At 42.9% G+C, this 17,576-nt stretch overlaps 1 protein-coding gene across 1 annotated transcript in view; it reads left to right on the top strand.

Moving 5' to 3' along the window:
- Positions 1-17,576, top strand: part of LIPC (lipase C, hepatic type) — an 81,838-nt gene that overhangs the window by 44,038 nt on the left and 20,224 nt on the right. The window contains exons 3-4 of the mRNA XM_024204908.3: positions 13,482-13,669; positions 15,853-16,032. Coding sequence (XP_024060676.1) covers positions 13,482-13,669; positions 15,853-16,032 — 368 coding nt within the window. The remainder of the gene's footprint in view (positions 1-13,481; positions 13,670-15,852; positions 16,033-17,576) is intronic.

Here is a 17,576-nt window from a genome sequence, read left to right as displayed (position 1 = left end):
GAGATTGTCATTCCTTTAATGGTATTAGAATACAGATTTTTGTGCCTTGAGTTTCCCTTTTCCGTTAAAACTCTTAATCAAGAAAAACAAATGCCACATCAATATGTTATGGCTCTGGTTCTACAGTATCTTCAGATCTTATACATCATTAGATTCATTGGGCTAAATCCTTAGAGCCTGACCAACCCACTGAGGATTCTCCCAGCCTAGCACCTGCTATTCCCTCCGCCTTCCCAGATTCTCATACAAGGGGAGCAGCTGACACATCCCTTGGACTCAGAGATCCATGGCTCCTGGAATGCTTTGGAGTGTGAGCCTCTAGTGTAAATTAGAGCATACGTCAGGCTGCTGTAACTTGCATTGGGGGTTCAAACAACCATAGCATCCAAAGGCACCTTTTCCTCTTTCTTCATCCTCCACTTCATAGTCTTCCATGCTGAATGTAGCTTGGCTGGACTGGAGGATCTTGCCTATGTTGTTTTAATGGATGTAGGTGTAGTATTCTTAATATGTATCCACAGCACCAGCAAGCATATAAATAAGCACACACTGGACAAAAAGGTGACATCTCTATGAAATAGCAACCGGATTCACATTCAGAGACACCCAGGGAGAAGGAGTGTTCAGATCCACAAGAAAGAGCTACAGGACCCACCCGGGAGATCTGACCCCATGTAATTTTAGTTGTGAAGCTTCCTCTGCTGCACCTGCTGGGCGAACTTCTTATCCCAGGCTGAATCAGTTTCACAGACAGCATTGTATCACGGACAGACATTCAGGGAGAAACCAGCTGAATCACTCTGGAAGCACAGGCCTATTCAAGGTTATCCAAAACTAGTGTAGATGTTCCGTTTGTAGAGTCTTCATCTGCATTAAATACCATAGTCAGGGCCTAAAGAAATACACAGTGATGCATGGATGTGCAGTGAAATTTTAAAAAATACTCACTGACATTTTATGGACATGTGCCTTACATATTAAACAAACACCAGCAACCTCTAATTCCAAACTTCATTCATATTATGTGCTGTAATTGTATAGAAAAAATATAATTATATATTATATACACAAATATGTACATGACAAACTTATACAAAAATATATATAATATACCCACACACTTTTTTCTACATCTATAACTATATAAACTACACATACATACCCACACCCGTGGTGGTGATAACCATATGACAAATTGCAAAGCCGTACAATATAGTGTATCACATGGTTTACCGTTTATCAAGCAACTTTGGCCACCTCATCACTGGCACTGCCCACTGACCCATCTCCATTGACACTTACTTTCAATATTCCAAACTCTAAGCAACTTCCAAGAGCTGCCATTTTTTAAGCAACTTGCCAGAAAAATGATTCCAAATGTGGAATTCTCCCCAAACTATTAAGCCTGCCATAGCAAGGAAAACACAGTGCTAGAGCAACAATAGATTAAAAGTCCAATATTCTATGAGCCTGTAGTGCTACAAAAAAGCAGCTTTATACCTTTGGAGATTGAGATTTACAGCTTCCAATGGGACACGCATCATTTACTACTAGCTGCCCAAGTTAATGCACCTTATCATGACTTTTAAAATATAATTTGGGGTCATGGTAACTAAGGTGATCTGGCTTTACAGGGAAAGTGATAGAAAAATCCTAATAAAAAAAGTTTTAAACTCCCTAAAATAGTTTTTCTGTAATGTAAGTGACATACAGTATAGAGAATACAAGACAAAGGTGTGGTACAAAGGTTTTCTCAGCACTCATTTTGGACTGCCTGCATAACTCACTAACAGCTTTGCCCATTTTAAATAATGCATCAGCCCCAACTTAAGCTAAAAAACCCTTTATATCACACCACCATAAATCTCTTCCTGTAATATATTATATGAAAGATCTTCACGGGTTATAGCTGGAGTGCTTGATATAATATTTTTGTTCTGAATTTATAGATTACAGGAGATTAATGAAAAAGAAAACACCTAAGTGTATAGTATAGAGAATCTACATGAATTCAGTCTAAGGTAAATAAGCAGGAAATGTATTTAACTTGGTCTTAATGGGGCTGGCATGTTCTCTAATTCCAAGTCTTTTTTGCTAAGAAGCTTTCTTTCTCAACCCAATACATGAACAGACAGAACCTGCAAGGCATACCATTTACAAGAATTAACTGCTTTGGATCATCTCTTGTTTATCAGGCACCCACTGTAAGAGATGACCCTGGAGAAAATTTAGGACATGCCCAAAACCTTCTGGGCCCTTTGATCTGAAATCAGTGAACATATTAAACTGTTGTTTAGATGAACACGCCTAGTGACTCTCAAAGCAAACAGCCACTATGTGCTTCAAAGCCAGGACTTCCCGGGCAGCTATTTTTGCCTTACTAATTCTTCCAGACTAGAACAGTAAAAACAAAATAAAGTTTTAAAAAATTCAAAGGGTTGGATGAAAGGTAAGGAAAAAACAAAAACAGGAACACTAGAAAGAAGAGAAGGTGAAACCAGAAAAGCAAGGGGAAAGTACTAGCAAATGAAAGTTCCATGGGAAATACTGTATGTACTTCAATATTTTTAGCACCGTTTCTACTAAAATCCAATTCTCTTGGAACTGCAACAATTTAATATACTTGGTCACTAAGTTATTTATCTTAGACTGAAACATCTGGCTTTCTGGGAACTTGCAAAGACATCAGCTTAATTCCCTGTAGCTTTACCACATGCAGAGCTCCACTCCAGAGCCACTCATCTTCAATGCCATGCAACAGAGCTATTATAGTGCCAGCGGGTTGGAAGGCCTTCCACGGTTGTTACTCTGATGGGTGAATTTTACCTCCCTTAAAGAACAAATTTCACACTGGAGAACTTCTGTAGAACAATCCAGGAATATTTCTACCTTGTCTCTCTCATAAACATTCTCACTATTTTAGCTAAATTTCAAATACGAGGTCATATTTCACATACTTTATGATCCCTCTTCTTCTACCTAATACTGCAGTGCAGAAGTTACAATGAAATTGTGACATCTCAGCCATTTCCATGGCAAGTTGTCATCAGGCTAGATTGTCACTTCACTGCAAGATCATGCAGAAAGAAAAAGCAGGGAAGTGAGGAGGAAGAACACTTCTATTTCTAGCACAGATATCTTTAAACAGAACTCCAAAAAAAAAAAAAGTCACATCCTTTGCAAAACTCTCCTCTTTTCAAATTTTCCCCTGTCATTATAGCCCTGCTGTAAAGTGAAATGGATACAGCAACCATACAGCTATGCAATTTTCTCCCTATCTTTTGCAATAATATATAAGGAGAAGAGGAGAAAAAGAAAAGAAAGAAAAAGAAACCACAATGTCCTGACTTGGTTATACAAGATATACACACAGTTTGAATCCTTGGATCAACATTTCCTTCCTATCTCCTACATTTCTTATTTAGAGATGGGTTGACTATTCATAACAAATAAGTCAACAAACTTAGCCGTCTTTTTTCACAAATTATCCATGAACAAATTTTGATTTTACTAATTTGTTCCTTATTCAAAACTGTTTGGCACGGCTGTTGTGCAGAGACCACTGTAGATTACAGGTTTCAGAGTAGCAGCCGTGTTAGTCTGTATCCGCAAAAAGAACAGGAGGACTTGTGGCGCCTTAGAGACTAACAAATTTATTTATTAATAAATTAATAAATTTGTTAGTCTCTAAGGTGCCACAAGTCCTCCTGTTCTTTTTGTAGATTACAGTGACCAATATATTGTCTCATTGCTCATTTCTACTTGCCTGTCCATTTATATTCACCTGTTGTCTCTAGTCGGATATTTAGATTGTAAGCTCCTTGGGGTAGGGACTGTCTTTCTGTTCTGTCTGTACAGCACCTATCACTATGGGGTCCTGGTTTAGGACTAGGGCTCATAGGAGCTATGGTAATAGCAATAGAAACTATGAAAAACGTATTTCGGCCTTATACATGTTCTTAAAAGTAGGAGGAAAATGAGAGCTCAAGATGGGCATCTGCACACTTCTGGCATGTATCTTGGCTAAAAAATTTAGTCACACATTTTCATACAAATATTTTCAGTGACTATTCCTGTAAAGGGGGAAAAATCCTTGGGATGAATGTTTGCAGAAAATAAATAAAAAGGGGCACATATAGTCAGAGTATATTCACAGTCTGTATTTGAACAAGTGTCCATGAATACTTTTTTGCAGTATTTGCCCAGTTCTAAGTCTGATCAACTTCAATAAGAATTTATTTCCTGTGGGAGTTTTGTTTAAATAAGGAAGGGGGGAGGGGAAGGATCATTACTTCCCTTTTACTTACGTGTGTGTTGAGTTCGACGTTTGTGGTACATACTTGTCCTAAGAATTTCTGGCAAGACTTCTTTTTATTTCCCAGTATTGCTGCGAGTAGAATTCAGGATAGGTCAGGTGAAATTCATAATCACTTTCATACAGTAGAATACTGGGCAATCCCTCATGTGCTTGAAAAAACACTATTTAAGAGTTCAGAAGGTTAAATAGAACAAGTGTGTGTATTTAGAGGGATTAATTCACCCTATTTTATGAGGTCCCTTCGAACCCTGATATTCTATGATTCTAAGATGGGGTCTCCTCTAAACCAGTAACTAAACCTACGTTGGCTATATTACTGTGACTGACAGCAGACACTTCAAGGCAGAAGCATTAAAATCATCAGAACACCCTGACTAGGGGCAAGTTCACCCTTATGCAGTGGGCCAACAAAGCCCATGCACCATATAAATCCCATTTAAGCTCTCAAATTTAAGGGTCCATCCACCCTAGATGAACATACCATGAGGAAAACCCTGTTACTTAGTAACTAATGAAAGATGCTTAGTCCTTTCAGGGGTGGTACATCCTCCTAGATTTCTTTATATAAGAATAATCTACACTGTCTCCCTTTCAGAGAGTATAAAGTGGAAGTCAGGAGACATAGGTTCTAATCCAGACTCTGTCCAAGGACCCTCTGCCTCTCAGTTTCCCCATTTGCTGAGGATAATCACCACTTGACTGTGGTACTGAGAGGACTAACTGATGTTTTTAAATTGCTTTAAGATGAAAGATGCTAAAGAACTGCAAAGTTGGTATTTATATTAACCAGAAAAGGAAAAAAGGCCTCAAGCTTTTGAGATTCAGTTTCTTTCCATAAGGTTTTGATTTTTAATGAATGTGAAAAGGGTTGACCCACAACTTTGTTGGCTTTTGTGTTTCAGTCTTTGCCCATCTTTCAGACTAACCGTTATTGCTGCTACGCTTGGCTCCACATAAAGTAAACATACTTGGAAAAAAGATTACATTGAAGTTTTACACAACAAAAGGGAGTTTAATAGGGGAAGAGAAAGATTAAGAAGAACAAAGCACAAGCACCAGAAAATAAATGTCTGTTTGGATGGTTTTTGAGCCAACACAGTATTTAAAACTAATGAGGGAAGCAATGTGGATTTGGCAAGAGGAGACACAATTAACATAGCATTTAGAGCAAAGCAGAAGGAGAATCTGTTCATTTCTGTTTCTTGACATACAGGTTATACTGCATGTGCTGCTTCCTCTTTGAAAACCTCGAAACAAACACAGTATTATTTAACTCATATGTGAAGATGTAAGGGAGATGTTTCAGAACAGACAACAGCACATGGGAACTATCACAGCACTGAGCCTATGTTCACAGTCATCTCTTTAAAGATCTGCTAGAAAGGTTTTTGATGGTCTTTTTATATTCTCAGAATCCTCAAATACTGTCATTTGAGACACACTTAGGCATTGGCAGTTTGCATCTCTCTTGGTCACCAGCCTGAATGCTTACAGGAGAAGGAAGTTCTGAATAAACAGCATCAACAGGAGTGTGACTAGGGTATCATAATAAACAGGTGATGAAGATCTCTGATCAATTATCCTTGATATAAGAAACCATGGCAGGTAGCATGCACTCATTTATGTTTTAAACCCAGGGCCAGATTAATGCAGGGACTTTAAGGGCAGCAGCCCAGGGCCTCAGGCTAAGGGGAGCCCCGGATGCGGCCCACTGCTTCTTTCCATCCAGCCCATGGCAAGTCTCTGCGCCGCAGGCCAGACACTGGTCCCCGAGTCTCGGCGCTTCCCCACCTCCGGGCCTGGAGCTGCGAGCGCCGGCTTGCCGATGTGTCCCTGCGGCCCCTAGGCAAGGGGCGTTCAGGGAATCTCTGCACGCTGCCCCAGCGCCAGCTCTGCAGTACCCGGCCAATGGGAGCTGCGGGGGCGGCACCTGCAGGCACGGACAGCATGCACCGTGCAGAGCAGCCTGGCCGCTCTGCCTAGGGGCTGGACATGCCGGCCACCTCAGGGAGGAGAGCAGTGCGGAGCCAGGGCAGGCAGGGATCCTGCCGTAGCCCTGTTGTGTCGCCGCCCAGGAGCCGCCCAAGTTAAGCGCCTCCTGGCTGGATCCTGCACCCCAATCCCCTGCCGCAGCCCTGAGCCCACTCCCCAACTCCAAACCCCCAGGGACCCCACAAAATCTAATAGCCCTGGGCCCAAAGGAGAGTTAATCCAGCCCTGTTTAAACCACAGATCAAACAAATTGTACTTAATAAAGAAAAGAGCAGTTGTGCTCAACCTGAATATTATTTACAGCTGTTTGTTCTGCTGACTTGCATCTTCAGTGATATCAGTGTTGGGTATTTCTTCCGATTGTTCTTTCTGTGGAAGGTAGTTAAATAGTTTCTGTTCTAATCAAATTTGGACACCTAGTGTATAGGTCTAAAGTTCTTTCTAACACATGTATGCACATTCCAGTTCTCCCATTATATTTTGTGCCTTATTAAAAAAAATGATTTTCTCTAGAACACACTAGGGCAGGATAAGGATCTTTGCTTAGTGGCTACTAATTGTATCTACAGCCAAAATCTTTGGTTCTTTTTCATGTTGAAAAAAGTTCATTAGATACAGACCACAGACCTGCTAGGTCCAGTACATATTATATATATATATATATCATAGAGCAGATTGTGATATGTCTGATATATAGAGATATATCAGACATATTTCCTGTGTTTCCCTGCAGTGTGAGGGGTTTTTTGTTGTAGGTCTCAGAACGTGCCCTCCCACAGTGGTGCAGCTGAATTCCTCCGCAAGGAAAGGTTTGGGGAGGACAGGTTGTTTCTTATTAGCCAATACAAAAATCATTCCTCTGTAATGGAGTAGGTGTTCACCTCCAGGTAGGCGTGGGGAGGATTCTAACTTTCAGAGAAAAAATATCCCTCATGCTTCAAAAGGTAAAGAATTCACAAAGGGAAACACAAGAGACAATCACACCCCTTGTCACCCAGGGTATGCACTAGTATGCTATTTTTGTAAAAAGTAACACACACACACACACACACTTTCGCATTAACAGTTTCATTGACTGTTCAGGGGAAGCATTGGAATTGGCTCAAAAAGCTCCTATATCAGTCTAAATTTAATCACTCTTCAGTCACTATGGACCACTAATGCCACCAATACAGCCTTGCCTGTATCCCAGCCTATGAAATCCACACATCTCCAATTTCAATTTTTGCCTTGTGCCATGATCTTCTTTCCTGACTGAATTTCAAGACCCTGCTTGTCTGTGACTTGCACCTCTCAGTCCTGTTATCTCCATGCATAGAATTCTACTTGTTCATGCTAATTGCCCTGGCCCCTTTACTTTCACCAATCATCTTTCAAATGAACGTCAGTGCACACATACAGTATTCTACCTCCATAACAAACACCAGCTGCTGTTAGTCCCTTAAAAACAAGCTGAAAGAACTGCATTGGTTTGACTCCTGCCAGTTCCCAAGATGATGTGTCAGTGCTTCCTGTTGTGTTTTCCCTCAAAGGACAAGGAGTAGATAGAACCTGTTGACCAAAGCTGGGGAGTGTTGAATGTTGGAATGACAAGAAAACGTTGCACCATCTGGAGCCCTGATGTTGACTACACACAATCATTTGAGTGCACTTTGGCTGGCCTATCTTATGTATATGTCTAGTGCCATATAAACCATAATCATCTGGAAAGCAAACAACATGCAAGGAATAAGTGTGCTGTGGCTCCACATTTTCAAAACCAACTTAATTTTTCTAATAATTTTCCCATCCAAAGAAACTCCAGAGCATTTTTATTCCATAACTAATTTGGTTGTAGGAATGCCAGCTTACTAGTGTCTAGGAACTTCTCCGACTGCAGTTGTTGCCCACTTTCAGAGATGCAGAAGATCTGCGGGCCTCATCTCCCTCTCCCTCTCCTCCCCCCACATGCACTTCCACTGTTTGCCAGGAGAGCTTTGGCTGAACTGGAAAAGGAAAGACATGGCCCTAAGTGCCCCGCTGGAGTTGAGCAGAGTGATGGTGCCCTTCTAGCCTGTTTGGTAACCTTGTGCTTGGGTAGAGCAGGAGGCCACCTTTACTTTCCACCCTCACAGCCTGATTGGGCCAATCATGGTCATATTGGCCGAATTACTCTCCCATAAGGCTGGGCTGCCACTTACCCATTTTCTTTCCCCACACACCCTTTCCAGGGGTGGTGGTTTGTTTTTTTTCCTGACTTTACTACTAGATTTCCCTACTTTGCCCTGGGCTTCAGCCAGCTCCTTTTTGAGGGGAAAAGAAGGCTCTTTACCACCTCACACTGGCAGTGAGCGGTGGGGGGTTTTCACCTTCAACAGGCTCTCCTCTGGGAAGGGGCTTTGAGCTATCACATTATTTGCACCACCTGTGTGGCGTGTGTCCAGTGCAGGTTAACTGAGGTATCAAGGGGCCTGAGTTATTACGATGGCACCAAGCACTGATCATGTGGCAACTGGCTGGACCCCTATTCTGCATTGCCTGGCACCAGGAAGGCTTCAATGTCTGGTGCAGAAAGAGGCAACTTTCACCTCATCCTTTGCATGAGGAAATAGAAAAGGGGGACTTGGGGTCTTTCTGGTTCTGATCCTTGGGTGGATTTGCAGAAGGGGGCTAGCGGCCCTTTCTTTTTGACAACTGCTCTGCGTTTATAGTGGTTTGTTTGCAAACTGCAATGCACTTATTCTGCCAGGTAGTTTGTGGGAGGAGCTGCCTGGCACTTCCTCCCAAGTCACATTATGTCATAGCTAAGGCTAAGATTTTGTCACAGATATTTTTAGTAAAAGTCACAGACAGGTCATGGGCAATAAAGAAAAATTCACGGAAGCCGTGACCTGTCCCTGACTTTTACTAAAAATAATGTGACAAAATAGGGATCTGTGGGTCCTCACACTACCAGTGGCGGGGCAGCTGGGCGCTCTGGAGGCCTACATTGCGGGTTGGGTGTCGGAGTTCCACTATGGCTGGGAGCTGCAGGGGCTGTGCCACCTGCAGCAGCTGGGAGCTGCAGGGTGCCTCTGCTGCCCGTGGTGGCTTGGAGTTCCAGATGTGGGGCTACCCCACAGCTTGTGGTGGCTTAGAGTTCCGGAGGCAGGGCTACCCGCAGCTCCCTGCCCTTGCGGGTGGCAAGGGACCCTGCAGCTCCCCACCACCGCAGGCTGAAGTCACGGAGGTCTCTGGAAGTCATGGATTCTTTGACTTCCACGACCTCCGTGACTAAATCGTAGCCTTAGTCATAGCTCATATAAGTTGTGGCCGTGGCTTTAACCAGGTCTGTGTGTGGTGTCTTATTCACTTCAGTGTCCAACCCAAGGCTCTGTGGATAGTTTTCAATCTTCATTATTCTATGCAGTTTTGTTTCAGCCATATTGGTCCCAGGATATAGGTGGGTGAGGTAATATCTTTATTGGACCAACGTCTGTTGGTGAGAGAGAGACAAGCTTTTGCGCTTATACACACACCTGAAGAGCACTCTGTGAACTCAAAAGCTTCTCTCTCTCACCAACACTTCCTTAAGCTCATTATTACTTAAACTCTGATTTAAGAGTTCCACACAACATTAGCTCTAATTTTCTACATTACATCCTGCCATTTTATGTCAGCTTCAGCAGATTATGCTTTGAAAGTGTACAGTTTGGGGGGGTTTGACAGGCACTTCAAAGTGAAAAGAGGCTCGTGAATAGGGTTTTAGATAAACAGCAGGAACACTGACAACATTTCTAGCAAGAAAACCTCTGAAAGATAAATTTGTGAAACTAAAGCACTCAGAATGCATCTATTTCATTAACCCTTGTTCCATGGTGGACAAATATATATATTGCACTGGGATTGGGGTTGCCTCCCTGACCATCCTGACTAATAACCATTGGCGGACCTATTCTCCATTAACTTAGCTAATTGTTTTTTGAACCCAGTTATAGTTTTGGCCTTCACAACAGATGTAATGAGCTCCACAGGTTGACTGTGAAGGGTTCTATGGTGCACTCCAGTCCACTAGTCTATGCTATGCCTCCCCATTACCCAGGTCACAAGCTGCTACTCCTCAGTGGCTTGTGCCAAAATTTTTGAAAGTATCTACTAATTCTGGGGGCCTCAGTATTTGGGTGGCCTGATTTTCAGAGGTGCAGAAGGTCAGTGACTCTCAACTAGCCATCCAAGCATGGAAGTACTCAGAATTTGAAACTCGGGTCCTTGGCTTTATTAACTTGAGTATTTCTATGACAGAATCAAAACACCACAACTGACTAATTCAGCAGCCAACAGAGGCCAGGTTTTTCTGGCTTTCAGCAACTGAGGATGAACAGGAAGTATTCAGGAAAAGGCTGCCTAAGGGGAAAGGTATCTCGTAGGCCTCCTGCTAAGGTCCCCATGGAGGGACTTTCCATCAGGGCTGCACCTTAACTCTAAACTTACAAACACTGAGCAGGATCATTCCTTTATAGCAGTCACACAACAGTTAATCATTTACCCTGTCTGAAGGCTACAACTCCCCGCGACTCCTGGTAACAGATGTGCTGGCCTTAACTCTGCTACAGGCCAACACTCTGCTACAGCCCTCTTGGAGGTGTCACAAAATCATCATTAACAGAGAGCAAGAAAGAAAAGACAAAACATCCTGTAACTCTGCAGCACATAAGGAAGCCATAATGGCATTTCCTGCAAATGGTCACCAGGCTGCTTTGCAGGAACCTAGACTATTAGGGCGGGTCTACACTGGGGGTGGGGGGGGAATCGATCCAAGATACGCAACTTCAGCTACGCGAATAGCGTAGCTGAAGTCGAAATATCTTGGATCAAATTACCTGGGGTCCAGACGGCGCAGGATCGACGGCCGCGGCTCCCCCGTCGACTGCGCTACCACCGCTCGCTCTGGTGGAGTTCCGGAGTCGACAGTGAGCGCGTACGGGGATCGATATATCGCGTCTTAACGAGACGCAATATATCGATCCCAGATAAATCGATTGCTACCCGCCAATACGGCAGGTAGTGAAGACATACCCTTAGTGTCAAGGTTTGCACTTATAGAATCACAATCACAGCTTTGGATTTCACTTACTCAAGTAAGAGATAATATTTCCTATGAAATTGAATTTGTCAGCTCCCAGGGAAGTGGCCTTTGTTTTATGTACATATTTATTTTAATGTACAGCGTAACACATTTTGAGTTGATCTTGCTCTCAATTCTCTGTAACAGATCTTCCAAGTATGTCTTAAAATTCTTAGTCCTGATTAGCACTGGATTTTTGAGCCTTTTTATTTTGAAAATATAAATGCATTATGGAACTTTGCAATTATATTTTACTATGTAATTGACTAGCTTCTAGAAAAACTACAGCGACAGATTCCACTCTGGAAGCTCAACATTTCATACACTGTTTTCCTCTTGAAAGCATTAGGTGCATTAACAGATTGAGGCCATGGGCAGCGCGTGACTCCCGCATTTGGGGAGGCTGGACCTGAGCTCTGGAAGCTCCCTGGAAGTGGGGAGGCCACAGGAGCCTGGATCATGGCCCACCCCCTGCTTTGCCCCAAGGTCCACCCCCAATCAGCATCCTCTCCCCAAGGCCCCACCCATGCTCACCTCCACTCATGCTCCACCCCCACTCCACCCCAGGCCCCGCTCAGCCCTCTCCCCTGAGGGCCCCCCCGCCCTACTGCTTGTATCTCTCTCTGCCCCTTCCCCGGAGGGCCCCCACACACACCTCTCTACCTCTCAGAAGGCCACAGGGGAAGCGGCAAAGAGGCATGAGAAACAGGCAGGGGAGCCACAGGGGGAAGCAGTGGACCAAGAGCACAAAGAGGAGCAGTGTGGACGGGTCCACGGGAGAAGAGCGGGACACGGGAGTGGGGCCTCAGGGCAGAGCAGCGGCAGCACTCCAAAGGCAGCAGGCTGGCAGCGTGCCTCCAAAGGGAGGTGTGTTGTATCCGGTTTTGGGAGACTTAGCCTCCCCTGGCCTATTATACCCACCGCCCATGATTGAGGCACTCCTTTGTCTCATAACACAGCAGACTCTGGTGGAACTTTTCACCTTTGACAGTCATAAATAAGTGCCAAACGGCATTTTTAAGTTCTTCCTCCCAGACCTACCACCAAACCAAAAGCTCACATCACAACCACCACATTTATACAAAACCCCCAATATAGTTATTTATTACTGAGCAACATCAATAATATATATGTCAATGTATAAAATACAGAAAGGCAAAGGGACTTTGCCTAGTAACTAGCAGGAATTCAGTCAGAGAGCAAAAGTGCTGCAAAAAAAATGTAAGAGGGAAAAAAAACAAAGTAAAGGTGTCCATTTTATTATGTTCACTAGGTTTTTAAGTGCTCTTCTCATTTACTAAGAATGCAATACATTTTATGCCTTGCTATAGATAATATTCACAGCTCCTTAAAGTGAGTCCATGGTTAAGCATATCTGCTTCTTTAAACTGTCCCCCTGGTTTGCTGTGGCTTGATCTTTTCCTAATATTGCTCTGCTCTGAAACCAAAGGCCTCAGATACAAAGTCAGCAACTCATGACTGTATCCTGTGAAAAAGAAATGATCAAGCTAAGTTCTAAATAGCTGTAATGGTCAAATTGATTTTTAAAGAAAAATATGGCATACTTTCTAGAGACTAATCACTTGAGAACTGCGTCAGAGGTCACCCAAAACAGAATTATAGGATTGTATTAAATGGTTTCTTTATCATAATGCTACTTGCTTTGCATCTACTAGCACATACACATTAGTTATATGTCCCCTGCAGAGTTACTATGTTGTTGGCTATGCATGTAATAATGTTGTAGAGTCACAACAACTGTACCTTATCCTTGTGGCAGATATTGTATCATGCACCATAACTATAAGGCCCATATTTCCTGTGTGATTGCAATTATTGAGAGAGACAGGCTCAAACCAAACCCCAGATTCAAACAGCATCAAACTTTGAAAAAGGTCAGCTTTTGACCAAGCTTTGCAGCTGATGCTAGTTATTAACGGATTGTGTTACGCAGCATTTCACTCAATAGAAGTGTATATTTTTAAAAATAACTTTATTCATCCATGTATTTTAAGCTGTGCTGCATAAATTGTCTTTGCAGGTTTTGTATTCCTTGTTATTAGGTATGTTATATAAATTTCATTTCAGAGGCACTGGGGTCACAGCATCAGCACATTAGAATAAAGAAAAATCAACCCAGTTCAGCAACCAAATTTCGACTCTATACAGACACAACTGAAGAAGGCTGTCTGATTTTGTTTGATCAGTTGGAAACTCTTGACAAATGCAGTTTCAATACCTCTCTTCCTCTGGTGATGATAGTCCATGGATGGTCGGTATGAACTTCACGTTATTTTCTTTTTAATTCAAGATGCATCTGATCTGACCTACTTCCCTTATGTTACTACCAAAGTATCTGCCAATAAAGGTTAGGAAAAGAATGACTGCAGATTTCCTTAGTAGGAAACATATCTTGAAATAGTCCAGAGTCTGTTACTCCCATTGAATTCTGAGACAGAATATCAACCTATCATACAGGAGACCTGTGTTAGAGATTATTTTCATATTCCCTGGTTTAAAACCAGCAGAGTCTGAACAAGTAGCTGAATTAATGTACTATGTCTCTAAAGGCTCGAATACTGATTTCATTTCTGTTCTATTTGCTAACAGATATTTACAGATTGTTATTGAAAAGAAGTGCTCAAAATCTCCCCACATCTCTTTCACACACACCTTGAAGAGAAATTCTCTATAAACACTTTCAGCTGAAAATGAAGCCTTGAACAGCAATAAATAACCACTGAACTGGTTCCAAGTTAAAAAAATATAAAAAGCCAGTTCAAACAGCCGTTCTAGTCTGCAGTGAATTTTGATCAGCTCTTCAGTTAAAAAAAATGCTCATTTAACAGACATTCAAAGCAGAATCTTATAGAAGCCGCAATTACTAGCAAAGGTGGACAAAACTGTCTGAGCAAATCTTTTATCCCAGAAAACTTTATAGGGTGTTGCCCCCAAGCACATGGATGTAATACCTTTTGGCATTAGTAGGAGCTACAGATGAATAGGGATGGAGAATGCACCACTAAAATTATTTCAGTAAAGGACCCCAAAGAAAAAAGTAAGGGAATAAAAGGTAAACAACTCTTCAGAATTCCAATGGAGCTTTTTGTAACAAAGTGGAAAATGAGGATGCGGTTAGAAATTGGAAGAGGAATATTATTTCAGAAGTTTGGACAGAGTAAACCAGGGTTTCAACTTGTTCCTCAACCTGGTCAACAGTTCCAGTTTTGTAAAGTTCAAGTGAAGTTCCCCAAATCAGGTAGAGACATGTACATTTAAGAGCTTTTATTTGGACCCCCATCTACAACGAGGGTGAAATCTTGGCCTCATTGAAGTCAATGGCAAAACTCCCATCAACTTCAGTGGAGCCAACATTTAACCCTGGGTCTTTAACCAAACTAGGGGGCCTTATTCAAACACTGTCCTCATTGAGCAAACAATGGGCCTGATCCTATTCCCACTGAAGTCAGTGACAAAACTTCTTAACTTCAGTATGAGAGGGGTCAGGCCCTGAGTTGGAACTCAGTGCTTAAGTCAGATTTAAACATGGATTCTCAAACTCTGTTAGAGGCTCAGTGGAGAAGAGATTTAGAAGTCTGTAAGTGCCACAGCAAAGGAAATCTATTCAATTCGTTTAACTTAATTCTGACAGCTTTAGCAATTAAAAAATTAGGTTGTATTAGATTTGATAGAAACTAAGGATTCTTGCAATCAAAAAAGCATTAGGAATGTATGGCCCAAAGAATTAAATGGGACTACTCATGTGAATACAGGCTTCATGATCAGACCTTTAAAAAAAAGAGAGAGAGCGCGCTCATGCATGCACGCAACAAGAACAAAATGGGGCAAGACAGATTTCAAAATTATTGATGGAATCCTCTAAAAAAAAAAAAAATCAGAAGTTTGGAAAACCAGCGCACCAAGCGCGTGCCTGGGGCGGCAAGCCGAGGGGGGCAACCTGCCGGTCACCATGAGGGCGGCAGTCAGGCTGCCTTCGGTGGCATGCCTGCGGGAGATCCGCCGGTCCCGCGGTTTCAGCGGCAATTCGGCGGCAGGTACGCCAAAGGCGCGGGACCGGCGGACCTCCCGCAGGCGTGCCGCCGAATCTGCGTTACCAGCGGACCGCCCGCAGGCTGCCTGACTGCCGTGCTTGGGGCGGCAACATACATAGAGCCACCCCTGGTCAAGGGCCCATGTCAAAAGGCCCAAAAGTTGAATGCTTTTGATATTGGCTCTTGAGTTTGTTTTATCCTTCCGATCTGACTACTATATGCAAACATTTTATCATCATCCTCAGAAGGGATATACAAAACCTTAGAGCTCCCAAAACCTGATGATTACTAAATAATCCTCTTTGCTCACATATTATGGTTTTCATGCAATTAGTGGTCAGGAATTTCATAGGAATGTACTTGGTAAAGAGGTTCTTTTTTTCTCCCCCCAAACACCTCTTTTACAGGTAGATGGAATGTTAGAAGGGTGGATCTGGAAGATGGTAGCAGCCCTGAAATCTCAGCATAAACAAACAAATGTGATTATTGCAGACTGGCTTACACTTGCTCACCAGCATTACCCTATAGCAGCACAGAATACACGCAATATAGGACAAGAGATAGCAGGTTTCCTGGAATGGCTGGAGGTAAGAGCCCCCAAACCAAAATGTGTTTCTTTGAGCAAGAGCTATTTTCTCCTTTTATTTATGTTTTCACCGCAGTTCGAAGTTATGATGTTGGTTAATGTGATCTGCTTCACTCACTTATGTTCTTTCATTGCAATGCACAAACGAATTTCTTCCATAAACTTTAAGATGACTTTATAAAAAATTTATTGTGCAAGAGCGAGACAGCAAGTGGTCTTTTGTTTATTAAAACATTTTGCTATTACTTTAGAGATGTGATCATTTCATGCTACTGTAATTTTCTTTGTTCCGTTAGCACTTCTGCAGGCAGCTGTTTATCTGAGTTATAGACCTGTACTGGATAATAAAGCTCAAGTTCAAAACACTTAAACTGATGGTGGTCGGTGGAAGCAGGTCAGAATGAAAGAGCAACACATTTTCAGAGCCTGATTTTGCATGAGCATCATTCGCAAGAAGAATGGGCTTCACTGGACAGGTGCTGAGGTGTTTTGGCTTCAGTTCCCAGCTCTGCCACAGACTTGTGACCTTGGACAAGTCTTTACTTCAGTTCTCCACAGCTGGCACTAAGCACTTTGGTCCCCCCAGGCCCTCCCCAAAGTGGTCTCTGCTGCTGTGGAAGCAGCAGCAAGGCCTGAGCTTTGCTGATGTGATGACTCCCAGCGCTGGCCACTGCACCTGGTCTCAGTTAAAGAGGGAGCACCCTCACAGAGGCAGACACATGCGCTTCAAAGCTGTCTTAGCTGTGGCAGGCAGCCATGCCAGAGCTGCATTGGTCTGATAGCTACCAGCTACTGCTGCTGCCATGATGGTGATGGAGGAGCACCATGAGGATATTTCAGCTGATGGGGGCATGAAGAATGAGAGAACAAGAGCTACCCATAAAAATTAGGTGCTTTAGGCAGCCCCCTATTTAGTACACACACACACACACACACACACACACACACACAGAGTTGGTCCAGGATTCCCCATATGTAAAATGGGATAATGCTTCCCTACCTCACAGGAAAAATATGAAGTCACAGGCCATATCTACACTACAGAGCTTTGTCGGCATAGCTATGTTGGTTGAGGTGTGAAAAAACACACACAGGCCTAGCCAACCCAGCTGCCCCAGCAAAAACCCCAGTGTAGATGCAACTATGCTGACAGAAGAGTGCTTCTATTGGCAGAGCTAATGACATTTGGAGAGGTGGCGAAGCTATGCCAACAGAAAAACTCCTTCTGTCAGCATATACTGCATCTACACTCAGGGTCTCTGCTAGTATAGCCATATCAGCAAAGTCTGTGTAGTGTAGACCAGCCAACTTCCTTTTAGCCATGGCTATGTCTACACTGAACTTTCTTTTGGGGGAAAAAAGTCCATAAAGCTGACTGAGAAATTTGTAACGAATGCTAATGAAGAGCAAAGCAGCTACCACTGGTGATGGCAGGATTATGAGTCGTCATGAGTTCTTCATGTCCAGTTATGGAGTGTGGACACTATGCCACAGAGAGCAGGAAGATAACTGGTGTCACCCTTCTACTTTGTGAGATTAAAAGTA

The sequence above is a fragment of the Terrapene carolina genome, unplaced genomic scaffold (assembly GCF_002925995.2).
Source record: "Terrapene carolina triunguis isolate 2854851 unplaced genomic scaffold, T_m_triunguis-2.0 Scaffold67, whole genome shotgun sequence".
Taxonomy (NCBI): Eukaryota; Metazoa; Chordata; order Testudines; family Emydidae; genus Terrapene; species Terrapene triunguis.
The sequence above is the reverse complement of the archived record's forward strand: the minus strand, read 5'-3'. Positions and strand labels throughout refer to the sequence as shown.